Source organism: Danio rerio, chromosome 1 (genome assembly GCF_049306965.1).
Source record: "Danio rerio strain Tuebingen ecotype United States chromosome 1, GRCz12tu, whole genome shotgun sequence".
NCBI lineage: Eukaryota > Metazoa > Chordata > Actinopteri > Cypriniformes > Danionidae > Danio > Danio rerio.
The window spans coordinates 44,794,749-44,819,770 of record NC_133176.1 but is presented as its reverse complement, the minus strand read 5'-3'; the positions used below and the strand labels follow the sequence as shown (position 1 = coordinate 44,819,770).

At 38.1% G+C, this 25,022-nt stretch overlaps 1 protein-coding gene across 1 annotated transcript in view; it reads right to left on the bottom strand.

Moving 5' to 3' along the window:
- wu:fc34e06 overlaps positions 1-25,022 on the bottom strand; it is an 83,521-nt gene that overhangs the window by 9,450 nt on the left and 49,049 nt on the right. Inside the window, exons 47-111 of the mRNA XM_073953148.1 lie at positions 13,853-18,871; positions 13,639-13,760; positions 13,487-13,548; positions 13,271-13,371; positions 13,121-13,187; positions 12,841-12,995; positions 12,631-12,752; positions 12,416-12,477; positions 12,151-12,251; positions 12,001-12,049; positions 11,758-11,912; positions 11,548-11,669; positions 11,333-11,394; positions 11,068-11,168; positions 10,918-10,966; positions 10,675-10,829; positions 10,465-10,586; positions 10,250-10,311; positions 9,985-10,085; positions 9,835-9,883; positions 9,592-9,746; positions 9,382-9,503; positions 9,167-9,228; positions 8,902-9,002; positions 8,752-8,800; positions 8,509-8,663; positions 8,299-8,420; positions 8,084-8,145; positions 7,819-7,919; positions 7,669-7,717; positions 7,426-7,580; positions 7,216-7,337; positions 7,001-7,062; positions 6,736-6,836; positions 6,586-6,634; positions 6,343-6,497; positions 6,133-6,254; positions 5,918-5,979; positions 5,653-5,753; positions 5,503-5,551; positions 5,260-5,414; positions 5,050-5,171; positions 4,835-4,896; positions 4,570-4,670; positions 4,420-4,468; positions 4,177-4,331; positions 3,967-4,088; positions 3,752-3,813; positions 3,487-3,587; positions 3,337-3,385; positions 3,094-3,248; positions 2,884-3,005; positions 2,669-2,730; positions 2,404-2,504; positions 2,254-2,302; positions 2,011-2,165; positions 1,801-1,922; positions 1,586-1,647; positions 1,321-1,421; positions 1,171-1,219; positions 928-1,082; positions 718-839; positions 503-564; positions 238-338; positions 88-136 (exon numbers count right to left, since the gene is read on the bottom strand). Coding sequence (XP_073809249.1) covers positions 88-136; positions 238-338; positions 503-564; positions 718-839; positions 928-1,082; positions 1,171-1,219; positions 1,321-1,421; positions 1,586-1,647; positions 1,801-1,922; positions 2,011-2,165; positions 2,254-2,302; positions 2,404-2,504; positions 2,669-2,730; positions 2,884-3,005; positions 3,094-3,248; positions 3,337-3,385; positions 3,487-3,587; positions 3,752-3,813; positions 3,967-4,088; positions 4,177-4,331; positions 4,420-4,468; positions 4,570-4,670; positions 4,835-4,896; positions 5,050-5,171; positions 5,260-5,414; positions 5,503-5,551; positions 5,653-5,753; positions 5,918-5,979; positions 6,133-6,254; positions 6,343-6,497; positions 6,586-6,634; positions 6,736-6,836; positions 7,001-7,062; positions 7,216-7,337; positions 7,426-7,580; positions 7,669-7,717; positions 7,819-7,919; positions 8,084-8,145; positions 8,299-8,420; positions 8,509-8,663; positions 8,752-8,800; positions 8,902-9,002; positions 9,167-9,228; positions 9,382-9,503; positions 9,592-9,746; positions 9,835-9,883; positions 9,985-10,085; positions 10,250-10,311; positions 10,465-10,586; positions 10,675-10,829; positions 10,918-10,966; positions 11,068-11,168; positions 11,333-11,394; positions 11,548-11,669; positions 11,758-11,912; positions 12,001-12,049; positions 12,151-12,251; positions 12,416-12,477; positions 12,631-12,752; positions 12,841-12,995; positions 13,121-13,187; positions 13,271-13,371; positions 13,487-13,548; positions 13,639-13,760; positions 13,853-18,871 — 11,239 coding nt within the window. The remainder of the gene's footprint in view (positions 1-87; positions 137-237; positions 339-502; positions 565-717; positions 840-927; positions 1,083-1,170; positions 1,220-1,320; positions 1,422-1,585; positions 1,648-1,800; positions 1,923-2,010; positions 2,166-2,253; positions 2,303-2,403; positions 2,505-2,668; positions 2,731-2,883; positions 3,006-3,093; positions 3,249-3,336; positions 3,386-3,486; positions 3,588-3,751; positions 3,814-3,966; positions 4,089-4,176; positions 4,332-4,419; positions 4,469-4,569; positions 4,671-4,834; positions 4,897-5,049; positions 5,172-5,259; positions 5,415-5,502; positions 5,552-5,652; positions 5,754-5,917; positions 5,980-6,132; positions 6,255-6,342; positions 6,498-6,585; positions 6,635-6,735; positions 6,837-7,000; positions 7,063-7,215; positions 7,338-7,425; positions 7,581-7,668; positions 7,718-7,818; positions 7,920-8,083; positions 8,146-8,298; positions 8,421-8,508; positions 8,664-8,751; positions 8,801-8,901; positions 9,003-9,166; positions 9,229-9,381; positions 9,504-9,591; positions 9,747-9,834; positions 9,884-9,984; positions 10,086-10,249; positions 10,312-10,464; positions 10,587-10,674; positions 10,830-10,917; positions 10,967-11,067; positions 11,169-11,332; positions 11,395-11,547; positions 11,670-11,757; positions 11,913-12,000; positions 12,050-12,150; positions 12,252-12,415; positions 12,478-12,630; positions 12,753-12,840; positions 12,996-13,120; positions 13,188-13,270; positions 13,372-13,486; positions 13,549-13,638; positions 13,761-13,852; positions 18,872-25,022) is intronic.

Here is a 25,022-nt window from a genome sequence, read left to right as displayed (position 1 = left end):
TGTAAAGAGCACCACTTGTGATGAATATTGTTGAGGGTTATGGGTTTGAAATGTAACTTTATTCATTATTATCTAACAAAGCCTTACATTGGGATTGCTGAAGTCACGGTAGTACTGGCCGGTGTAGTTGTCACTACTAAAATCAGAAATAGAAATGTTCAGTGCTAGTGATGTACAGTAATGAAAAAAAATCGATTAAAAATGTTAAATGACCACAAGTCAAAAAGGTTAACAAACCTGTCAGTAAACGAAGTTCATTTAGGAAGCTGACTGGCTGGATGACATCTTGATCCTGGAAGGTGTATCCCATAATGCCCACAATCTGGTTAGATGTGCTCCTTAAGTTAAAACAAGACATTCTTTTAAGACTTCAGTCCACAATAAAAGTAAGATGAAAATGAGAACATTATTAATGTATTTATTCCTTTATCTGTTGGGCTGCTTTAAAATCCAAAAATGCACAAAGACAACTAAAAGGTTGTGAAGTCAGGATGTTCCTTACGTGAAGTTTGCTGATTTGGGTTGTAAAGGTGCACTGGTAGGTTCATTCAGAAGAGTATTCAGCTAAAGGAGAAAACAAAGCCAGTTGTTAAACTCTGGAGAAGATCCCTTTTACAAAGATTTTTTCTTCTAATTAGCTTTGAATCAATGGTGCTTAACATTTCTATTTTTATTTTTGGACTCAAACTGCTTAATTTGTTAATGGAGAATGCTTACTGCATTGTTGACATTACTCTCCACTTGATTGTAGCTCTTGTTTTTGAGTACAGGGTCTTCGGGAATGCTGATATTGGGCAGATCGAATGTAAAGACGATGGCATATGAGGTGTCTGAGAGTTCTGTTGGCAAAGAAACAATCAATTATTTCAGTTAATACCTACATTAATCAGTGCTTGAAGTGTTCATAATGCAAAATATGAAACTTACTCTCGTAGGTGACATTCACAATTTTCACTGATTGATTGAGCTGGGGTGTTCTTGAGTTAAGAAGAGTGTCGACAGCAGTGAGGACCAGAGCTTCACTGGGGACTGGAGATGAGGAGTTGAACAACAGCCTGCTTGTGACCACCGCTAATCCAGATCTGTAAAGAGCACCACTTGTGATGAATATTGTTGAGGGTTATGGGTTTGAAATGTAACTTTATTCATTATTATCTAACAAAGCCTTACATTGGGATTGCTGAAGTCACGGTAGTACTGGCCGGTGTAGTTGTCACTACTAAAATCAGAAATAGAAATGTTCAGTGCTAGTGATGTACAGTAATGAAAAAAAATCGATTAAAAATGTTAAATGACCACAAGTCAAAAAGGTTAACAAACCTGTCAGTAAACGAAGTTCATTTAGGAAGCTGACTGGCTGGATGACATCTTGATCCTGGAAGGTGTATCCCATAATGCCCACAATCTGGTTAGATGTGCTCCTTTAGTTAAAACAAGACATTCTTTTAAGACTTCAGTCCACAATAAAAGTAAGATGAAAATGAGAACATTATTAATGTATTTATTCCTTTATCTGTTGGGCTGCTTTAAAATCCAAAAATGCACAAAGACTACTAAAAGGTTGTGAAGTCAGGATGTTCCTTACGTGAAGTTTGCTGATTTGGGTTGTAAAGGTGCACTGGTAGGTTCATTCAGAAGAGTATTCAGCTAAAGTAGAAAAAAAAGCCAGTTGTTAAACTCTGGAGAAAATCCTTTTTATTAGGATTTTTTCTTCTTCTTAGCTTTGAATCAATGGTGCTTAACATTTCTATTTTTATTTTTGGACTCAAACTGCTTAATTTGTTAATGGAGAATGCTTACTGCATTGTTGACATTACTCTCCACTTGATTGTAGCTCTTGTTTTTGAGTACAGGGTCTTCGGGAATGCTGATATTGGGCAGATCGAATGTAAAGACGATGGCATATGAGGTGTCTGAGAGTTCTGTTGGCAGAGAAACAATCAATTATTTCAGTTAATACCTACATTAATCAGTGTTTGAAGTGTTCATAATGCAAAATATGAAACTTACTCTCGTAGGTGACATTCACAATTTTCACTGATTGATTGAGCTGGGGTGTTCTTGAGTTAAGAAGAGTGTCGACAGCAGTGAGGACCAGAGCTTCACTGGGGACTGGAGATGAGGAGTTGAACAACAGCCTGCTTGTGACCACCGCTAATCCAGATCTGTAAAGAGCACCACTTGTGATGAATATTGTTGAGGGTTATGGGTTTGAAATGTAACTTTATTCATTATTATCTAACAAAGCCTTACATTGGGATTGCTGAAGTCACGGTAGTACTGGCCGGTGTAGTTGTCACTACTAAAATCAGAAATAGAAATGTTCAGTGCTAGTGATGTACAGTAATGAAAAAAAATCGATTAAAAATGTTAAATGACCACAAGTCAAAAAGGTTAACAAACCTGTCAGTAAACGAAGTTCATTTAGGAAGCTGACTGGCTGGATGACATCTTGATCCTGGAAGGTGTATCCCATAATGCCCACAATCTGGTTAGATGTGCTCCTTTAGTTAAAACAAGACATTCTTTTAAGACTTCAGTCCACAATAAAAGTAAGATGAAAATGAGAACATTATTAATGTATTTATTCCTTTATCTATTGGGCTGCTTTAAAATCCAAAAATGCACAAAGACAACTAAAAGGTTGTGAAGTCAGGATGTTCCTTACGTGAAGTTTGCTGATTTGGGTTGTAAAGGTGCACTGGTAGGTTCATTCAGAAGAGTATTCAGCTAAAGAAGAAAACAAAGCCAGTTATTAAACTCTGGAGAAGATCCCTTTTACAAAGATTTTTTCTTCTAATTAGCTTTGAATCAATGGTGCTTAACATTTCTATTTTTATTTTTGGACTCAAACTGCTTAATTTGTTAATGGAGAATGCTTACTGCATTGTTGACATTACTCTCCACTTGATTGTAGCTCTTGTTTTTGAGTACAGGGTCTTCGGGAATGCTGATATTGGGCAGATCGAATGTAAAGACGATGGCATATGAGGTGTCTGAGAGTTCTGTTGGCAAAGAAACAATCAATTATTTCAGTTAATACCTACATTAATCAGTGCTTGAAGTGTTCATAATGCAAAATATGAAACTTACTCTCGTAGGTGACATTCACAATTTTCACTGATTGATTGAGCTGGGGTGTTCTTGAGTTAAGAAGAGTGTCGACAGCAGTGAGGACCAGAGCTTCACTGGGGACTGGAGATGAGGAGTTGAACAACAGCCTGCTTGTGACCACCGCTAATCCAGATCTGTAAAGAGCACCACTTGTGATGAATATTGTTGAGGGTTATGGGTTTGAAATGTAACTTTATTCATTATTATCTAACAAAGCCTTACATTGGGATTGCTGAAGTCACGGTAGTACTGGCCGGTGTAGTAGTCACTACTAAAATCAGAAATAGAAATGTTCAGTGCTAGTGATGTACAGTAATGAAAAAAAATCGATTAAAAATGTTAAATGACCACAAGTCAAAAAGGTTAACAAACCTGTCAGTAAACGAAGTTCATTTAGGAAGCTGACTGGCTGGATGACATCTTGATCCTGGAAGGTGTATCCCATAATGCCCACAATCTGGTTAGATGTGCTCCTTTAGTTAAAACAAGACATTCTTTTAAGACTTCAGTCCACAATAAAAGTAAGATGAAAATGAGAACATTATTAATGTATTTATTCCTTTATCTGTTGGGCTGCTTTAAAATCCAAAAATGCACAAAGACTACTAAAAGGTTGTGAAGTCAGGATGTTCCTTACGTGAAGTTTGCTGATTTGGGTTGTAAAGGTGCACTGGTAGGTTCATTCAGAAGAGTATTCAGCTAAAGTAGAAAACAAAGCCAGTTGTTAAACTCTGGAGAAAATCCTTTTTATTAGGATTTTTTCTTCTTCTTAGCTTTGAATCAATGGTGCTTAACATTTCTATTTTTATTTTTGGACTCAAACTGCTTAATTTGTTAATGGAGAATGCTTACTGCATTGTTGACATTACTCTCCACTTGATTGTAGCTCTTGTTTTTGAGTACAGGGTCTTCGGGAATGCTGATATTGGGCAGATCGAATGTAAAGACGATGGCATATGAGGTGTCTGAGAGTTCTGTTGGCAGAGAAACAATCAATTATTTCAGTTAATACCTACATTAATCAGTGCTTGAAGTGTTCATAATGCAAAATATGAAACTTACTCTCGTAGGTGACATTCACAATTTTCACTGATTGATTGAGCTGGGGTGTTCTTGAGTTAAGAAGAGTGTCGACAGCAGTGAGGACCAGAGCTTCACTGGGGACTGGAGATGAGGAGTTGAACAACAGCCTGCTTGTGACCACCGCTAATCCAGATCTGTAAAGAGCACCACTTGTGATGAATATTGTTGAGGGTTATGGGTTTGAAATGTAACTTTATTCATTATTATCTAACAAAGCCTTACATTGGGATTGCTGAAGTCACGGTAGTACTGGCCGGTGTAGTTGTCACTACTAAAATCAGAAATAGAAATGTTCAGTGCTAGTGATGTACAGTAATGAAAAAAAATCGATTAAAAATGTTAAATGACCACAAGTCAAAAAGGTTAACAAACCTGTCAGTAAACGAAGTTCATTTAGGAAGCTGACTGGCTGGATGACATCTTGATCCTGGAAGGTGTATCCCATAATGCCCACAATCTGGTTAGATGTGCTCCTTTAGTTAAAACAAGACATTCTTTTAAGACTTCAGTCCACAATAAAAGTAAGATGAAAATGAGAACATTATTAATGTATTTATTCCTTTATCTGTTGGGCTGCTTTAAAATCCAAAAATGCACAAAGACTACTAAAAGGTTGTGAAGTCAGGATGTTCCTTACGTGAAGTTTGCTGATTTGGGTTGTAAAGGTGCACTGGTAGGTTCATTCAGAAGAGTATTCAGCTAAAGTAGAAAACAAAGCCAGTTGTTAAACTCTGGAGAAAATCCTTTTTATTAGGATTTTTTCTTCTTCTTAGCTTTGAATCAATGGTGCTTAACATTTCTATTTTTATTTTTGGACTCAAACTGCTTAATTTGTTAATGGAGAATGCTTACTGCATTGTTGACATTACTCTCCACTTGATTGTAGCTCTTGTTTTTGAGTACAGGGTCTTCGGGAATGCTGATATTGGGCAGATCGAATGTAAAGACGATGGCATATGAGGTGTCTGAGAGTTCTGTTGGCAGAGAAACAATCAATTATTTCAGTTAATACCTACATTAATCAGTGCTTGAAGTGTTCATAATGCAAAATATGAAACTTACTCTCGTAGGTGACATTCACAATTTTCACTGATTGATTGAGCTGGGGTGTTCTTGAGTTAAGAAGAGTGTCGACAGCAGTGAGGACCAGAGCTTCACTGGGGACTGGAGATGAGGAGTTGAACAACAGCCTGCTTGTGACCACCGCTAATCCAGATCTGTAAAGAGCACCACTTGTGATGAATATTGTTGAGGGTTATGGGTTTGAAATGTAACTTTATTCATTATTATCTAACAAAGCCTTACATTGGGATTGCTGAAGTCACGGTAGTACTGGCCGGTGTAGTTGTCACTACTAAAATCAGAAATAGAAATGTTCAGTGCTAGTGATGTACAGTAATGAAAAAAAATCGATTAAAAATGTTAAATGACCACAAGTCAAAAAGGTTAACAAACCTGTCAGTAAACGAAGTTCATTTAGGAAGCTGACTGGCTGGATGACATCTTGATCCTGGAAGGTGTATCCCATAATGCCCACAATCTGGTTAGATGTGCTCCTTAAGTTAAAACAAGACATTCTTTTAAGACTTCAGTCCACAATAAAAGTAAGATGAAAATGAGAACATTATTAATGTATTTATTCCTTTATCTGTTGGGCTGCTTTAAAATCCAAAAATGCACAAAGACAACTAAAAGGTTGTGAAGTCAGGATGTTCCTTACGTGAAGTTTGCTGATTTGGGTTGTAAAGGTGCACTGGTAGGTTCATTCAGAAGAGTATTCAGCTAAAGGAGAAAACAAAGCCAGTTGTTAAACTCTGGAGAAGATCCCTTTTACAAAGATTTTTTCTTCTAATTAGCTTTGAATCAATGGTGCTTAACATTTCTATTTTTATTTTTGGACTCAAACTGCTTAATTTGTTAATGGAGAATGCTTACTGCATTGTTGACATTACTCTCCACTTGATTGTAGCTCTTGTTTTTGAGTACAGGGTCTTCGGGAATGCTGATATTGGGCAGATCGAATGTAAAGACGATGGCATATGAGGTGTCTGAGAGTTCTGTTGGCAGAGAAACAATCAATTATTTCAGTTAATACCTACATTAATCAGTGCTTGAAGTGTTCATAATGCAAAATATGAAACTTACTCTCGTAGGTGACATTCACAATTTTCACTGATTGATTGAGCTGGGGTGTTCTTGAGTTAAGAAGAGTGTCGACAGCAGTGAGGACCAGAGCTTCACTGGGGACTGGAGATGAGGAGTTGAACAACAGCCTGCTTGTGACCACCGCTAATCCAGATCTGTAAAGAGCACCACTTGTGATGAATATTGTTGAGGGTTATGGGTTTGAAATGTAACTTTATTCATTATTATCTAACAAAGCCTTACATTGGGATTGCTGAAGTCACGGTAGTACTGGCCGGTGTAGTTGTCACTACTAAAATCAGAAATAGAAATGTTCAGTGCTAGTGATGTACAGTAATGAAAAAAAATCGATTAAAAATGTTAAATGACCACAAGTCAAAAAGGTTAACAAACCTGTCAGTAAACGAAGTTCATTTAGGAAGCTGACTGGCTGGATGACATCTTGATCCTGGAAGGTGTATCCCATAATGCCCACAATCTGGTTAGATGTGCTCCTTTAGTTAAAACAAGACATTCTTTTAAGACTTCAGTCCACAATAAAAGTAAGATGAAAATGAGAACATTATTAATGTATTTATTCCTTTATCTGTTGGGCTGCTTTAAAATCCAAAAATGCACAAAGACTACTAAAAGGTTGTGAAGTCAGGATGTTCCTTACGTGAAGTTTGCTGATTTGGGTTGTAAAGGTGCACTGGTAGGTTCATTCAGAAGAGTATTCAGCTAAAGTAGAAAAAAAAGCCAGTTGTTAAACTCTGGAGAAAATCCTTTTTATTAGGATTTTTTCTTCTTCTTAGCTTTGAATCAATGGTGCTTAACATTTCTATTTTTATTTTTGGACTCAAACTGCTTAATTTGTTAATGGAGAATGCTTACTGCATTGTTGACATTACTCTCCACTTGATTGTAGCTCTTGTTTTTGAGTACAGGGTCTTCGGGAATGCTGATATTGGGCAGATCGAATGTAAAGACGATGGCATATGAGGTGTCTGAGAGTTCTGTTGGCAGAGAAACAATCAATTATTTCAGTTAATACCTACATTAATCAGTGCTTGAAGTGTTCATAATGCAAAATATGAAACTTACTCTCGTAGGTGACATTCACAATTTTCACTGATTGATTGAGCTGGGGTGTTCTTGAGTTAAGAAGAGTGTCGACAGCAGTGAGGACCAGAGCTTCACTGGGGACTGGAGATGAGGAGTTGAACAACAGCCTGCTTGTGACCACCGCTAATCCAGATCTGTAAAGAGCACCACTTGTGATGAATATTGTTGAGGGTTATGGGTTTGAAATGTAACTTTATTCATTATTATCTAACAAAGCCTTACATTGGGATTGCTGAAGTCACGGTAGTACTGGCCGGTGTAGTTGTCACTACTAAAATCAGAAATAGAAATGTTCAGTGCTAGTGATGTACAGTAATGAAAAAAAATCGATTAAAAATGTTAAATGACCACAAGTCAAAAAGGTTAACAAACCTGTCAGTAAACGAAGTTCATTTAGGAAGCTGACTGGCTGGATGACATCTTGATCCTGGAAGGTGTATCCCATAATGCCCACAATCTGGTTAGATGTGCTCCTTTAGTTAAAACAAGACATTCTTTTAAGACTTCAGTCCACAATAAAAGTAAGATGAAAATGAGAACATTATTAATGTATTTATTCCTTTATCTGTTGGGCTGCTTTAAAATCCAAAAATGCACAAAGACTACTAAAAGGTTGTGAAGTCAGGATGTTCCTTACGTGAAGTTTGCTGATTTGGGTTGTAAAGGTGCACTGGTAGGTTCATTCAGAAGAGTATTCAGCTAAAGTAGAAAACAAAGCCAGTTGTTAAACTCTGGAGAAAATCCTTTTTATTAGGATTTTTTCTTCTTCTTAGCTTTGAATCAATGGTGCTTAACATTTCTATTTTTATTTTTGGACTCAAACTGCTTAATTTGTTAATGGAGAATGCTTACTGCATTGTTGACATTACTCTCCACTTGATTGTAGCTCTTGTTTTTGAGTACAGGGTCTTCGGGAATGCTGATATTGGGCAGATCGAATGTAAAGACGATGGCATATGAGGTGTCTGAGAGTTCTGTTGGCAGAGAAACAATCAATTATTTCAGTTAATACCTACATTAATCAGTGCTTGAAGTGTTCATAATGCAAAATATGAAACTTACTCTCGTAGGTGACATTCACAATTTTCACTGATTGATTGAGCTGGGGTGTTCTTGAGTTAAGAAGAGTGTCGACAGCAGTGAGGACCAGAGCTTCACTGGGGACTGGAGATGAGGAGTTGAACAACAGCCTGCTTGTGACCACCGCTAATCCAGATCTGTAAAGAGCACCACTTGTGATGAATATTGTTGAGGGTTATGGGTTTGAAATGTAACTTTATTCATTATTATCTAACAAAGCCTTACATTGGGATTGCTGAAGTCACGGTAGTACTGGCCGGTGTAGTTGTCACTACTAAAATTAGAAATAGAAATGTTCAGTGCTAGTGATGTACAGTAATGAAAAAAAATCGATTAAAAATGTTAAATGACCACAAGTCAAAAAGGTTAACAAACCTGTCAGTAAACGAAGTTCATTTAGGAAGCTGACTGGCTGGATGACATCTTGATCCTGGAAGGTGTATCCCATAATGCCCACAATCTGGTTAGATGTGCTCCTTAAGTTAAAACAAGACATTCTTTTAAGACTTCAGTCCACAATAAAAGTAAGATGAAAATGAGAACATTATTAATGTATTTATTCCTTTATCTGTTGGGCTGCTTTAAAATCCAAAAATGCACAAAGACAACTAAAAGGTTGTGAAGTCAGGATGTTCCTTACGTGAAGTTTGCTGATTTGGGTTGTAAAGGTGCACTGGTAGGTTCATTCAGAAGAGTATTCAGCTAAAGGAGAAAACAAAGCCAGTTGTTAAACTCTGGAGAAGATCCCTTTTACAAAGATTTTTTCTTCTAATTAGCTTTGAATCAATGGTGCTTAACATTTCTATTTTTATTTTTGGACTCAAACTGCTTAATTTGTTAATGGAGAATGCTTACTGCATTGTTGACATTACTCTCCACTTGATTGTAGCTCTTGTTTTTGAGTACAGGGTCTTCGGGAATGCTGATATTGGGCAGATCGAATGTAAAGACGATGGCATATGAGGTGTCTGAGAGTTCTGTTGGCAAAGAAACAATCAATTATTTCAGTTAATACCTACATTAATCAGTGCTTGAAGTGTTCATAATGCAAAATATGAAACTTACTCTCGTAGGTGACATTCACAATTTTCACTGTTTGATTGAGCTGGGGTGTTCTTGAGTTAAGAAGAGTGTCGACAGCAGTGAGGACCAGAGCTTCACTGGGGACTGGAGATGAGGAGTTGAACAACAGCCTGCTTGTGACCACCGCTAATCCAGATCTGTAAAGAGCACCACTTGTGATGAATATTGTTGAGGGTTATGGGTTTGAAATGTAACTTTATTCATTATTATCTAACAAAGCCTTACATTGGGATTGCTGAAGTCACGGTAGTACTGGCCGGTGTAGTTGTCACTACTAAAATTAGAAATAGAAATGTTCAGTGCTAGTGATGTACAGTAATGAAAAAAAATCGATTAAAAATGTTAAATGACCACAAGTCAAAAAGGTTAACAAACCTGTCAGTAAACGAAGTTCATTTAGGAAGCTGACTGGCTGGATGACATCTTGATCCTGGAAGGTGTATCCCATAATGCCCACAATCTGGTTAGATGTGCTCCTTAAGTTAAAACAAGACATTCTTTTAAGACTTCAGTCCACAATAAAAGTAAGATGAAAATGAGAACATTATTAATGTATTTATTCCTTTATCTGTTGGGCTGCTTTAAAATCCAAAAATGCACAAAGACAACTAAAAGGTTGTGAAGTCAGGATGTTCCTTACGTGAAGTTTGCTGATTTGGGTTGTAAAGGTGCACTGGTAGGTTCATTCATAAGAGTATTCAGCTAAAGGAGAAAACAAAGCCAGTTGTTAAACTCTGGAGAAGATCCCTTTTACAAAGATTTTTTCTTCTAATTAGCTATGAATCAATGGTGCTTAACATTTCTATTTTTATTTTTGGACTCAAACTGCTTAATTTGTTAATGGAGAATGCTTACTGCATTGTTGACATTACTCTCCACTTGATTGTAGCTCTTGTTTTTGAGTACAGGGTCTTCGGGAATGCTGATATTGGGCAGATCGAATGTAAAGACGATGGCATATGAGGTGTCTGAGAGTTCTGTTGGCAGAGAAACAATCAATTATTTCAGTTAATACCTACATTAATCAGTGCTTGAAGTGTTCATAATGCAAAATATGAAACTTACTCTCGTAGGTGACATTCACAATTTTCACTGATTGATTGAGCTGGGGTGTTCTTGAGTTAAGAAGAGTGTCGACAGCAGTGAGGACCAGAGCTTCACTGGGGACTGGAGATGAGGAGTTGAACAACAGCCTGCTTGTGACCACCGCTAATCCAGATCTGTAAAGAGCACCACTTGTGATGAATATTGTTGAGGGTTATGGGTTTGAAATGTAACTTTATTCATTATTATCTAACAAAGCCTTACATTGGGATTGCTGAAGTCACGGTAGTACTGGCCGGTGTAGTTGTCACTACTAAAATCAGAAATAGAAATGTTCAGTGCTAGTGATGTACAGTAATGAAAAAAAATCGATTAAAAATGTTAAATGACCACAAGTCAAAAAGGTTAACAAACCTGTCAGTAAACGAAGTTCATTTAGGAAGCTGACTGGCTGGATGACATCTTGATCCTGGAAGGTGTATCCCATAATGCCCACAATCTGGTTAGATGTGCTCCTTAAGTTAAAACAAGACATTCTTTTAAGACTTCAGTCCACAATAAAAGTAAGATGAAAATGAGAACATTATTAATGTATTTATTCCTTTATCTGTTGGGCTGCTTTAAAATCCAAAAATGCACAAAGACAACTAAAAGGTTGTGAAGTCAGGATGTTCCTTACGTGAAGTTTGCTGATTTGGGTTGTAAAGGTGCACTGGTAGGTTCATTCAGAAGAGTATTCAGCTAAAGGAGAAAACAAAGCCAGTTGTTAAACTCTGGAGAAGATCCCTTTTACAAAGATTTTTTCTTCTAATTAACTTTGAATCAATGGTGCTTAACATTTCTATTTTTATTTTTGGACTCAAACTGCTTAATTTGTTAATGGAGAATGCTTACTGCATTGTTGACATTACTCTCCACTTGATTGTAGCTCTTGTTTTTGAGTACAGGGTCTTCGGGAATGCTGATATTGGGCAGATCGAATGTAAAGACGATGGCATATGAGGTGTCTGAGAGTTCTGTTGGCAGAGAAACAATCAATTATTTCAGTTAATACCTACATTAATCAGTGTTTGAAGTGTTCATAATGCAAAATATGAAACTTACTCTCGTAGGTGACATTCACAATTTTCACTGATTGATTGAGCTGGGGTGTTCTTGAGTTAAGAAGAGTGTCGACAGCAGTGAGGACCAGAGCTTCACTGGGGACTGGAGATGAGGAGTTGAACAACAGCCTGCTTGTGACCACCGCTAATCCAGATCTGTAAAGAGCACCACTTGTGATGAATATTGTTGAGGGTTATGGGTTTGAAATGTAACTTTATTCATTATTATCTAACAAAGCCTTACATTGGGATTGCTGAAGTCACGGTAGTACTGGCCGGTGTAGTTGTCACTACTAAAATCAGAAATAGAAATGTTCAGTGCTAGTGATGTACAGTAATGAAAAAAAATCGATTAAAAATGTTAAATGACCACAAGTCAAAAAGGTTAACAAACCTGTCAGTAAACGAAGTTCATTTAGGAAGCTGACTGGCTGGATGACATCTTCCTCCTGGAAGGTGTATCCCATAATGCCCACAATCTGGTTAGATGTGCTCCTTTAGTTAAAACAAGACATTCTTTTAAGACTTCAGTCCACAATAAAAGTAAGATGAAAATGAGAACATTATTAATGTATTTATTCCTTTTTCTATTGGGCTGCTTTAAAATCCAAAAATGCACAAAGACAACTAAAAGGTTGTGAAGTCAGGATGTTCCTTACGTGAAGTTTGCTGATTTGGGTTGTAAAGGTGCACTGGTAGGTTCATTCAGAAGAGTATTCAGCTAAAGAAGAAAACAAAGCCAGTTATTAAACTCTGGAGAAGATCCCTTTTACAAAGATTTTTTCTTCTAATTAGCTTTGAATCAATGGTGCTTAACATTTCTATTTTTATTTTTGGACTCAAACTGCTTAATTTGTTAATGGAGAATGCTTACTGCATTGTTGACATTACTCTCCACTTGATTGTAGCTCTTGTTTTTGAGTACAGGGTCTTCGGGAATGCTGATATTGGGCAGATCGAATGTAAAGACGATGGCATATGAGGTGTCTGAGAGTTCTGTTGGCAAAGAAACAATCAATTATTTCAGTTAATACCTACATTAATCAGTGCTTGAAGTGTTCATAATGCAAAATATGAAACTTACTCTCGTAGGTGACATTCACAATTTTCACTGATTGATTGAGCTGGGGTGTTCTTGAGTTAAGAAGAGTGTCGACAGCAGTGAGGACCAGAGCTTCACTGGGGACTGGAGATGAGGAGTTGAACAGAAGCATGCTTGTGACCACCGCTGAACCAGATCTGTAAAAGGTATAAAATGTTTTTTGACAACAGTTTGTAAATGTTTTCAGTTTGTAAAACTGAAATAAAATAACTTCTTTACTTTTGATTGGAAGTTCTTTAAATAGAATATAATAATAACTTACAATAGTTTTACAGGAGCCAAAGTGAACGACACTGTTGATTCAGGAATCACCGTTGTAGTGATCAATTCTGTGATAAATATTAAAAATAAAAAAACCTTATTGATTTCCAGAATATTTTATTTATAAACTAAATCATAAATATTAAGTAACCTGTTGGAGAACGAAGCTCATTCAGGAAGCTGACTGGTTGGATAACATCTCCTTCCGGGAAGGTGTAAACCATAAAACCATTAATTTGGTTTAATGTGCTCCTGCAGGAAACACAAATACCATCTGTAAGGCGGCTCAGTCCATATATCCAAATAATTTATTTTATTTTTTGAGAGTTCCAAAAAAAGATCATTTTAAAATCACTTGACTGCTTACGTGAAGTTTGATGATTTGGGTTGCAAAGGTGCACTAGTGGGTTCATTCAGAAGAGTATTCAGCTGCAGGAGAAAATCAAATCATTTATTAAATTGTTGAGAAGAATTCCATTGATCCAACCCTTTTTAATAGGTTAAATTCTAAATTCATACCGCATTATTGACAACATCCTGGACATATTGGTATGTGCTGTTTCTCTGCTGAGGATCCTCAGACATGTTGATATTATTTAAGTTAATATTCAAGATGACAACATAAGCAGTTTTAGAGATGTCTGTATGAAAAGAAACACTCAGGTTAATTCTGAGATTAATTACTTATTTGTTGGTCATTATTATTATTTTAAATCAAAATTATGAAACTTACTCTGATAGGTAACATTGACAATCGTCAGAGATTCATTGAGGTGTGACATTCTAGAGTTCAGGAGAGTGCTGATTGCACCAAGAATTTGATTTTCCTGGGGCACTGAAGACAAGGATGAGAATACCAGCTTGGTTGTGACTGTTGCACTACCAGTCACATTTGTTGTGAGTGCTTTAGGTATGCCTGAAACATCTGATTGAATAGTTGTTGAACCGTTCATAGATGTAGCACTGCTTGTTAGAATCTCTGCTGGTGTTGTTTTAATTGATGTTTGACTTGGAATTGTAGATAGTGTGGATGTTTCTAAATTTGACATATTTGCATTCTGACCTACTGTAGCTGCTGTTACTGGAATCACTATTGGAAATTCAACTGTATTGGTGAGACCTGTTAAAATTCCTGTTGTAGTTGTTGATGTAGTTGTAGATTCAGGATGCATGTTTGCCCCTGTTGTTGGACTGGAAGTGGTTTTGATTGTAGTTGAAAATGAATTACCAGCAGGAGATGTGCTGGTAACAGCTAGGGTTGTGGGTAACATATTTTCAGAAGTTGCTTGAACTGTGGATGTTGTTTGAGTTGCAGTTAGGCTTGTGCTTGAAGACGTTGGGACTGTTGTTGAAGCAAGTGTTGTTGTTGCCGATGTAGTTGTGAAAGGCTCAGTTGGGTTTGTAGATGGTTTAGTTGTTGTTCCAGCTGCAGTTGTTGTTCCTGAGGATGTTGGCACTATTGTTGAAGCAAGAGTTGTTGCTGATGTAGTAGTTGAAGGATGAGTTGGGGTTGTGGATGATGTAGTTGTTGTTTCAGCGGCAGTTGTTGTTCCTGAAGATGTTGGCACAGTTGTTGAAGCAAGTGTTGTTGTTGTCTCAGTTGTTGTTGAAGCTGATGTAGTAGTGGAAGGATGAGTTGAGGTTGTAGATGATGTAGTTGTTGTTTCAGCTGCAGTTGTTGATCCTGAAGATGTTGGCACAGTTGTTGAAGCAAGTGATGTTGTTGAAGCCAATGTAGTAGTAGAAGGATGAGTTGGGGTTGTGGAAGATGTAGTTGTTGTTTCAGCTGCACTTGTTGTTCCTGAAGTAGTGGGCAAAGATGTTGAAGCAAATGTTGTCGTTAAAGCTGATGTAGTAGTGGAAGGCTCAGTTGTGGTTGTAAATGGCGTAGTTGTTGTTTCAGCAGCAGTTGTTATTCTTAAAGTAGTTGGCACAGTTGTTGAAGTAAGTGTTGTTGCCTCTGTTGCTAAAGCCAATGTAGTAGTAGAAGGATGAGTTGGGGTTGTGGATGATGTAATTGTTGTTTCAGCTGCAGTTGTTGTTCCTGAAGTAGTTGGCACTGTTGATGTTGTCTTGGTTGTTGTTGAAGCTGATGTAGTAGTGGAGGGCTCAGTTGTGGTTGTAAATGGTGTAGTTGTTGTTTCAGCTGCAATTGTTGTTCCTGAAGTAGTTGGCACAGTTGTTGAAACAAGTGTTGTTGTTGCCTCTGTTGTTGAAGCCAATGTAGATGTGGAAGGATGAGTTGGGATTGTGGATGATGTAATTGTTGTTTCAGTTACAGTTGTTGTTCCTGAAGTAGTTGGCGCTGTTGTTGAAGCAAGTGTTGTTGTTGTTGTTGTCTCGGTTGTTGTTGATGCTGATGTAGTAGTGGAAGGATGAGTTAGGGTTGTAGATGGTGTAGTTGTTGTTTCAGCTGCAGTTGTTGTTACTGAAGATGTTGGCACAGTTGTTGAAGCTGATGTAGTTGTTGCTTCTGTTGTTGTTGATGCTGATGTAGTTGTGGAAGGCTCTGCTGTGGTTGTAAATGGTGTAGTTGTTGTTTCAGCAGCAGTAGTTGTTCCTGAAGTAGCTGGCACTGTTGTAGTAGAAAGATGAGTTGTGTTTGTAGATGCTGTAGCTATTATTTCAGCTGCCGTTGTTCCTAAAGACACCATTGTGGAAACATGTGCTGTCGTTGCCTCTGTTGTTATTGAAACTGATGTGGTAGTTGAAGGTTCAGATGTGGTTGTAAATGGTGTAGTTGTTGTTTCAATTGCAGTTGTTCTTGATGATGTTGGCACAGTTGTTGAAGCAAGTGTTGTTGTTGCTTCCGTTGATGTTAAAGGTGTTGTGGTAGTGGGAGGCTCAGCTGTGGTTGTAGAGGGCGTAGTTGTTGTTTCTGAAGTAGTTGGCACTGTAGTTGAAGCAAGTGTTGTTGTTGCCTCTGTTGTTGTTGATGCTGATGTAGTAGTGTAAGAAAGAGTTGGGGTTGTGGATGATGTAGTTGTTGTTTCAGCTGCAGTTGTTCCTAAAGATGTTAGCACAGTTGTTGAAGCAAGTGTTGTTGTTGAAGCTGATGTAGAAGTGGAAGGTTCAGTTGTTGTTTCAGCTGCAGCTGCTGTCCCTGAAGTAGTTGGCACTGTTGCTGAAGCAAGTGTTGTGGTTACCTCTGTTGTTGTTGAAGCTGGTGTTGTAGTGAAAACTTTGGGTGTGGTTGGAGATGGTGTGGTTGCTGTTTCAGCTGCAGTCGTTCCAGAAGAAGTTGGCACTGTTGTCGAAGCAAGTGTTGTTGTTGCCTCTGTTGTTGCTAAAGCTGATGTAGCAGTGGATGGTTTAGTTGTGGTTGTAGATGGTGCTGTCGTTGTTTCAGCTGCAGTTGTTTCTAAAGATGTTGACACAGTTGTGGAAACATGTGTTGTAGTTGCCTCTGTTGTTGTTGATGCTGATGTAGTAGTGGAAGCTTCGGTTGTGGTTGTAGATGGTGTAGTTTTTGTTTCAACTGCAGTTGTTGTTCCTAAAGAAGTTGGCACTGATGTTAAAGCATGTGTTGTTGTTGAAGCTGATGTAGTAGAAGGCTCAGTTGTGGTTATAGATGGTGTGGTTGTTGTTTCAGCTGCAGCTGTTGTTCCTGAAGATGTAGAGACTGTTGTTGAAGCAAGTGTTGTTGCCTCTGTTGTTGTTAAAGCTGATGTAGTAAAAGGTTCATTTGTGGTTGTAGATGGTATGGTTGTTGTTTCAGCTGTAGTTGTTCCTGAAGATGTCTGTGTTGATGTTGAAGGAAGTGCTGTTGTTGGTGCCTCTGTTGTTGTTGAAGCTGATGTAGTAGTTGAGCTTTCAGTTGTGGTTATAGATGATGTAGTTGTTGTTTCAGCTGCAGTTGTTGTTACTGAAGATGTAGGGACTGTTGTTGTTGCTTCTGTTGTTGAAGCTGGTGTACTAGTGGAAGGTTCAATTGTGGTTGTAGATGGTGTAGTTGTTATTTCAACTGCAGTTGTTGTTCCTGAAGATGTAGCGACTGTTGTTGAAGGAAGTGTTGTCGCCTCTGTTGTTATTGATGCTGATGTAGTAGTTGAACTTTCTGTTATAGTTGTAGAGGGTGTGGTTGTTCCTGAAGATGTGGGTGTTGATGTTAAGGGAAGTGTTGTTGTTGGTGTTTCTGTTGTTGTTGAAGCTGATTTAGTAGAAGGGTCAGTTGTGGTTATAGATGGTGTAGTTGTTGTTTCTGATGATGTTGGCGCTGTTGTTGAAGTAAGTGTTGTTGCCTTTGTGGTTGTTGAAGCTGGTGTAGTAGTGGAAGGTTCAATTGTGGTAGTAGATGGTGTAGGTGTTGTTTCAGTGGCAGTTGTTGTTCCTGAAGATGTAGGGGCTATTGTTGAAGGAAGTGTTGTTGCCTCTGTTGTTGTTGAAGCTGGTGTTGTAGTGGAAGGTTCAATTGTGGTTGTAGATGGTGTAGTTGTTGTTTCAGCAGTAGTTGTTCCTGAAGATGTTGATGTTAAAGGAAGTGTTGTTGTTGAAGCTGATGTAGTAGAATAGTCAGTTGTGGTTGGAGATGGTGTAGTTGTTGTTTCAGCTGTAGTTGTTTCTGAAGATGTGGGTGTTGATGTTGAAGAAAGTGTTGTTGTTGGTGCCTCTTTTGTTGTTGAAGCTGATATAGAAGGCTCAGTTGTGGTTATAGATGGTGTAGTTGTTGTTTCAGCTCCATTTGTTGTTCCTGAAGATGTAGGGACTGTTGTTGAAGTAAGTGTTGTTGTTGCCTCTGTTGTTGTTGATGTTGTAGTAGAAGGTTCATTTGTGGTTGTAGATGGTGTAGTTGTTGTTTCAGCTGTGGTTGTTCCTGAAGATGTGGGTGTAGATGGTGCCTCTGTTGTTGTTGAAGCTGATGTAGTAGTTGAACTTTCTGTTGTGGTTGTAGATGGTGTAGTTGTTCCTGAAGATGTGGGTGTTGATGTCAAAGGAAGTGTTGTTGTTGGTGTTTCTGTTGTTGTTGAAGCTGATGTAGTAGAAGGCTCAGTTGTGGTTATAGATGATGTAGTTGTTGTTTCAGCTGCAGTTGTTGTTTCTGATGATGTTGGCGCTGTTGTTGAAGTAAGCATTCTTGCCTCTGTTGTTGTTGATGCTGATGTAGTAGTGGAAGGTTCAATTGTGGTTGTAGATGGTTTAGTTGTTGTTTCAGCAGTAGTTGTTCCTGAAGATGTTGATGTTAAAGGAAGTGTTGTTGTTAGTGTCTCTGTTGTTGTTTCAGCTGCAGTTGTTGTTACTGAAGATGTTTGGGCTGTTGTTGTTGAAGGAAGTGTTGTTGTTGGTGCCTCTGTTGTTGTTGATGCTGATGTAGAAGTGGAAGGATCTGTTGTGGTTGCGGATGCTGTAGTTGTTGTTTCAGCTGCAGTTGTTGTTCCTGAAGATGTCGTGACTGTTGTCGAAGCAAGTGTTGTTACCTCTGATGTTGTTGATGTTGATGTTGTAGTGGAAGGTTCCGTTGTGGTTGTAGATGGTGTAGTTGTTGTTTCAGCTGTTGATGTTGAAGAAAGTGTTGTTGTTGCCTCTGTTGTAGTTGAAGCTGCTATAGTAGTGGAAGTTTCAGTTGTGGATGCTGTAGTTGTAGTTTCAGCTGCAGTTGTTTCTGAAGATGTTGACACTGTTGTTGAAGTAAGTGTTGTTGCTTCTGTTGTTGTCAAAGTTAATGTAGTTGTAGGCTCAGTTGTTGTTATAGATGGTGTAGTTGTTGTTTCAGCTGGAGCTGTTGTTTCTGAAGACGTTGTCGCTGTTGTTAAAGTAAGTGTTGTTGTTGTCTCTGTTGTTGTTGAAGCTGGTGTAGTAGTGAAAGTTTCAGTCGTGGATGCTGTAGTTGTTGTTTCAACTGCAGTTGTTTCTGAAAATGTTGACACTGTTGTTGAAGGAAGTGTTATTGTTGTTTCTGTTGTTGTCAAAGCTGATGTAGTAGAAGGCTCAGTTGTAGTTATAGATGATGTAGTTGTAGTTTCAGCTGCAGTTGTTGTCTCTGAAGATGTTGGCGCTGTTGTTGAAGTAAGTGTTGTTGTTGATTCTGTTGTTGTCGAAGCTGATGTAGTTGACGGCTCTGTTGTAGTTATAGATGGTGTAGTTGTTGTTTCAGCTGCAGTTGTTGTTTCTGAAGATGTTGGCACTGTTGTTGAGCGAAGTGTTGTTGTTGATTCTGTTGTTGTCGACGCTGATGTAGTAGAAGGCTCAGTTGTAGTTTTAGATGATGTAGTTGTTGTTTCAGCTGCAGTTGTTGTTTCTGAAGATGTTGGCGCTGTTGTTGAAGTAAGTGTTGTTGTTGATTCTGTTGTTGTCGAAGCTGATGTAGTAGAAGGCTCAGTTGTAGTTATAGATGGTGTAGTTGTTGTTTCAGCTGCAGTTGTTGTTTCTGAAGATGTAGGCGCTGTTGTTGAAGTAACTGTTGTTGTTGATTCTGTTGTTGTCGAAGCTGATGTAGTAGAAGGCTCAGTTGTAGTTATAGATGGTGTAGTTGTTGTTTCAGCTGCAGTTGTTGTTTCTGAAGATGTTGGCACTGTTGTTGAAGTAAGTGTTGTTGTTGATTCTGTTGTTGTCGAAGCTGATGTAGTAGAAGGCTCAGTTGTAGTTATAGATGTTGAAGATGTTGTTTCAGCTGCAGTCGTTGTTTCTGAAGATGTTGGCGCTGTTGTTGAGAGAAGCGTTGTTGTTGATTCTGTTGTTGTCGAAGCTGATGTAGTAAAAGGCTCAGTTGTAGTTATAGATGGTGTAGTTGTTGTTTCAGCTGTAGTCGTTGTTTCTGAAGATGTTGGCGCTGTTGTTGAGGGAAGTGTGGTTGTTGATTCTGTTGTTGTCGAAGCTGATGTAGTAGAAGGCTCAGTTGTGGTTATAGATGTTATAGTTGTTGTTTCAGCTGCAGTCGTTGTTTCTAAAGATGTTGGCAGTGTTGTTGAAGTAATTGTTGTTGTTGATTCTGTTGTTGTCGAAGCTGATGTAGTAGAAGGCTCTGTTGTAGTTATAGATGGTGTAGTTGTTGTTTCAGCTGCAGTTGTTGTTTCTGAAGATGTTGGCGCTGTTGTTGAAGTAAGTGTTGTTGTTGATTCTGTAGTTGTCGAAGCTGATGTAGTAAAAGTCTCAGTTGTAGTTATAGATGTTGTAGTTGTTGTTTCAGCTGTAGTCGTTGTTTCTGAAGATGTTGGCGCTGTTGTTGAGGAAAGTGTGGTTGTTGATTCTGTTGTTGTCGAAGCTGATGTAGTAGAAGGCTCAGTTGTAGTTATAGTAGGTGTAGTTGTTGTTTCAACTGCAGTTGTTGTTTCTGAAGATGTTGGCGCTGTTGTTGATGGAAGTGTTGTTGATTCTGTTGTTGATGAAGCTGATGTAGTAGAGGGCTCAGTTGTGGTTATAGATGTTGTAGTTGTTGTTTCAGCTGCAGTCGTTGTTTCTGAAGATGTTGGCGCTGTTGTTGAAGTAAGTGTTGTTGATTCTGTTGTTGTCGAAGCTGATGTAGTAGAAGGCTCAGTTGTAGTTATGGATGTTGTAGTTGTTGTTTCAGCTGTAGTCGTTGTTTCTGAAGATGTTGGCGCTGTTGTTGAAGTAAGTGTTGTTGATTCTGTTGTTGTTAAAGCTGATGTAGTAGAAGGCTCAGTTGTAGTTATGGATGTTGTAGTTGTTGTTTCAGCTGGAGTCGTTGTTTCTGAAGATGTTGGCGCTGTTGTTGAAGTAAGTGTTGTTGATTCTGTTGTTGTCAAAGCTGATGTAGTCAAAGGCTCAGTTGTAGTTATAGATAGCGTAGTTGTTGTTTCAGCTGCAGTAGTTGTTTCTGAAGATGTTGGCACTGTTGTTGAGGAAAGTGTTGTTGTTGATTGTGTTGTTGTTGAAGCTGATGTAGTAGAAGGCTCTGTTGTAGTTATGGATGTTGTAGTTGTTGTTTCAGCTGCAGTCGTTGTTTCTGAAGATATTGGCGCTGTTGTTGAAGTAAGTGTTGTTGTTGATTCTGTAGTTGTTGAAGCTGATGTAGTAGAAGGCTCAGTTGTGGTTATAGATGATGTAGTTGTTGTTTCAGCTGCAGTCGTTGTTTCTGAAGATGTTGGCACTGTTGTTGAGGAAAGTGTTGTTGTTGATTGTGTTGTTGTTGAAGCTGATGTAGTAGAAGGCTCAGTTGTGGTTATAGAGGGTGTAGTTGTTGTTTCACCTTCAGTTGTTGTTTCAGAAGATGTTGGTGCTGTTGTTGAAGTAAGTGTTGTTGTTGATTCTGTTGTTGTCAAAGCTGATGTAGTAGAAGGCTCTGTTGTAGTTATAGATGGTGTAGTTGTTGTTTCAGCTGCAGTTGTTGTTTCTGAAGATGTTGGCGCTGTAGTTGAAGTAAGTGTTGTTGTTGATTCTGAAGTTGTTGAAGCTGATGTAGTAGAAGACTCAGTTGTGGTTATAGATGGTGTAGTTGTTGTTTCAGCTGCAGTCGTTGTTTCTGAAGATGTTGGCACTGTTGTTGAGGAAAGTGTTGTTGTTGATTCTGTTGTTGTTGAAGCTGATGTAGTAGAAGGCTCAGTTGTGGTTATAGATGTTGTAGTTGTTGTTTCAGCTGCAGTTGTTGTTTCTGAAGATGTTGGCGCTGTTGTTGAAGTAAATGTTGTTGATTCTGTTGTTGTCGAAGCTGATGTAGTAGAAGGCTCAGTTGTGGTTATAGATGTTGTAGTTGTTGTTTCAGCTGCAGTTGTTGTTTCTGAAGATGTTGGCGCTGTTGTTGAAGTAAGTGTTGTTGTTGATTCTGAAGTTGTTGAAGCTGATGTTGTAGAAGGCTCTGTTGTAGTTATAGATGGTGTAGTTGTTGTTTCAGCTGCAGTTGTTGTTTCTGAAGATGTTGGTGCTGTTGTTGAAGTAAGTGTTGTTGATTCTGAAGTTGTTGAAGCTGATGTAGTAGAAGACTCAGTTGTGGTTATAGATGGTGTAGTTGTTGTTTCAGCTGCAGTCGTTGTTTCTGAAGATGTTGGCACTGTTGTTGAGGAAAGTGTTGTTGTTGATTCTGTTGTTGTTGAAGCTGATGTAGTAGAAGGCTCAGTTGTAGTTATGGATGTTGTAGTTGTTGTTTCAGCTGCAGTTGTTGTTTCTGAAGATGTTGGCGCTGTTGTTGAGGGAAGTGTTGTTGATTCTGTTGTTGTGGAAGCTGATGTTGTAGAAGGCTCTGTTGTAGTTATAGATGGTGTAGTTGTTGTTTCAGCTGCAGTCGTTGTTTCTGAAGATGTTGGCACTGTTGTTGAGGAAAGTGTTGTTGTTGATTCTGTTGTTGTTGAAGCTGATGTAGTAGAAGGCTCAGTTGTAGTTATGGATGTTGTAGTTGTTGTTTCAGCTGCAGTTGTTGTTTCTGAAGATGTTGGCGCTGTTGTTGAAGTAAGTGTTGTTGTTGATTCTGTTGTTGTCGAAGCTGATGTAGTAGAAGGTTCAGTTGTAGTTATAGATGTTGTAGTTGTTGTTTCAGCTGTAGTCGTTGTTTCTGAAGATGTTGGCGCTGTTGTTGAGGGAAGTGTTGTTGATTCTGTTGTTGTCAAAGCTGATGTAGTAGAAGGCTCAGTTGTAGTTATAGATGTTGTAGTTGTTGTTTCAGCTGCAGTTGTTGTTTCTGAAGATGTTGGCGCTGTTGTTGAAGTAAGCGTTGTTGTTGATTCTGTAGTTGTTAAAGCTGATGTAGTAGAAGGCTCAGTTGTAGTTATAGATGTTGTAGTTGTTGTTTCAGCTGTAGTCGTTGTTTCTGAAGATGTTGGCGCTGTTGTTGAGGGAAGTGTTGTTGATTCTGTTGTTGTCAAAGCTGATGTAGTAGAAGGCTCAGTTGTGGTTATAGATGTTGTAGTTGTTGTTTCAGCTGCAGTCGTTGTTTCTGAAGATGTTTGCGCTGTTGTTGAAGTCACTGTTGTTGATTCTGTTGTTGTTGAAGCTGATGTAGTAGAAGGCTCAGTTGTAGTTATGGATGTTGTAGTTGTTGTTTCAGCTGCAGTTGTTGTTTCTGAAGATGTTGGCACTGTTGTTGAAGTAAGTGTTGTTGTTGATTCTGTTGTTGTCGAAGCTGATGTAGTAGAAGGCTCAGTTGTAGTTATAGATGGTGTAGTTGTTGTTTCAGCTGCAGTTGTTGTTTCTGAAGATGTTTGCGCTGTTGTTGAAGTAACTGTTGTTGATTCTGTTGTTGTCGACGCTGATGTAGTAGAAGGCTCAGTTGTAGTTATAGATGGTGTAGTTGTTGTTTCAGCTGCAGTCGTTGTTTCTGAAGATGTTGGCACTGTTGTTGAGGGAAGTGTTGTTGTTGATTCTGTTGTTGTTGAAGCTGATGTAGTAGAAGTCTCAGTTGTAGTTATGGATGGTGTAGTTGTTGTTTCAGCTGCAGTTGTTGTTTCTGAAGATGTTTGCGCTGTTGTTGAAGTAACTGTTGTTGATTCTGTTGTTGTCGACGCTGATGTAGTAGAAGGCTCAGTTGTAGTTATAGATGGTGTAGTTGTTGTTTCAGCTGCAGTTGTTGTTTCTGAAGATGTTGGTGCTGTTGTTGAGGGAAGTGTTGTTGTTGCCTCTGATGTTGTTGACTCTGGTGTAGTAGTGGTAGGTTCAGTTGTGGTTGTAGATACAGTTGTTTCTGAAGATGTTGACACTGTTGAAGGAAGTGTTGTTGGTGCCTCCGTTGTTAAAGCTGTTGTTTCTGAAGTTCCAGCAGTGGATGCAGTTGACACAGTGGGCTCTGCCTCTGCCGTCGTTTGACCTCTGAATTAAAACAAAAAAAGATTTAAAAGCCTTTTATTAGATAAACAATAACGCATGCTTTGTAAATAAAGATTTAAAAACAATTATATTGACACTTACTGAACTCTAGTTGTAGAATGAACCGCACACCAAAAGCACACTATAAAGAGAAACAGGTTGCTTTAATATATTGTTTTTTTATTTTGTTCGTAGACATTTTGTTAAAATCCAAACTACTCCAGAGAAAACTTTATTACAGATTTTAGTACTTACATAGGGTGTATAAAAATTTCCTAGTGCCATCTTGCCTGAAAAGAAAAAAATTGCTAAAGGAAAGAAAAAAGACATTCTGTCATTTAAATTTCCAAGAAAAGAAAAAAGAACAACCGTAGTTTAAAAAATGATTAAAAAAAATATTTGCACACAGAAAGAGTTTTATTTAGATTTTTTTTTTTTTTTTTTTTTGATGAGGTGAAATGTATGGAACAAAATCAATGCCAAAAGTATTGAATTAAAAATCTTGTTAAATAGCACAAACTGAAAAAAAAAATAATACACCGAATTAACAAGTTCTTGCATTTTAATGACTTGAATTGCAGGGTTTGTATTTTTAGGTCCTGAAATTTAACATAGCTGTTTATTTAAGTTGTGAACATTTCAACAAAAAATATTTCAAACACGTTTTTTTACTTATGAATTCAATAATTCATATTTTATTTCCAGATTTCACTTACAAAATATTCAATACCCTTTAAAAATATGATGTATAATATTCTAAAGGCAATTTTCAGTTTTCAGTATTTCAGTCATTTTCAGCATTTTGCTTCAGATGAAATATTCACTTCCATATATTCAATGGTTTAAATTCTACTGTTAAAATTCAACATTACATCCAGGAACTGCAGGAAAAGCAATAGATTGCAGATTGAAGATCGCCAGCTGCTCTTTTCCAGCAAGTGGAGATGGAATAATTTAAGATTTTTAACCCAGTAAACAGGCAAGAAAAAAGCAAGTAAAGGCACAAAAGTAGCATATTAATATAATTGCCTTGGACATTATAGGTAATAAAAGGAGTATGAGTAAAATGAGTAAATGATGTTTTGGTCATTTATATTTGTCCTCATCTAACGGAAGCCAGCCGGTATCGCCGGCTCGTGCCCTGCTCGGACCAATGTGGTTACATGCACATAAACTGTCTTTTGACAAATAGGGAGACAAATGCTCTGAGGATGCTA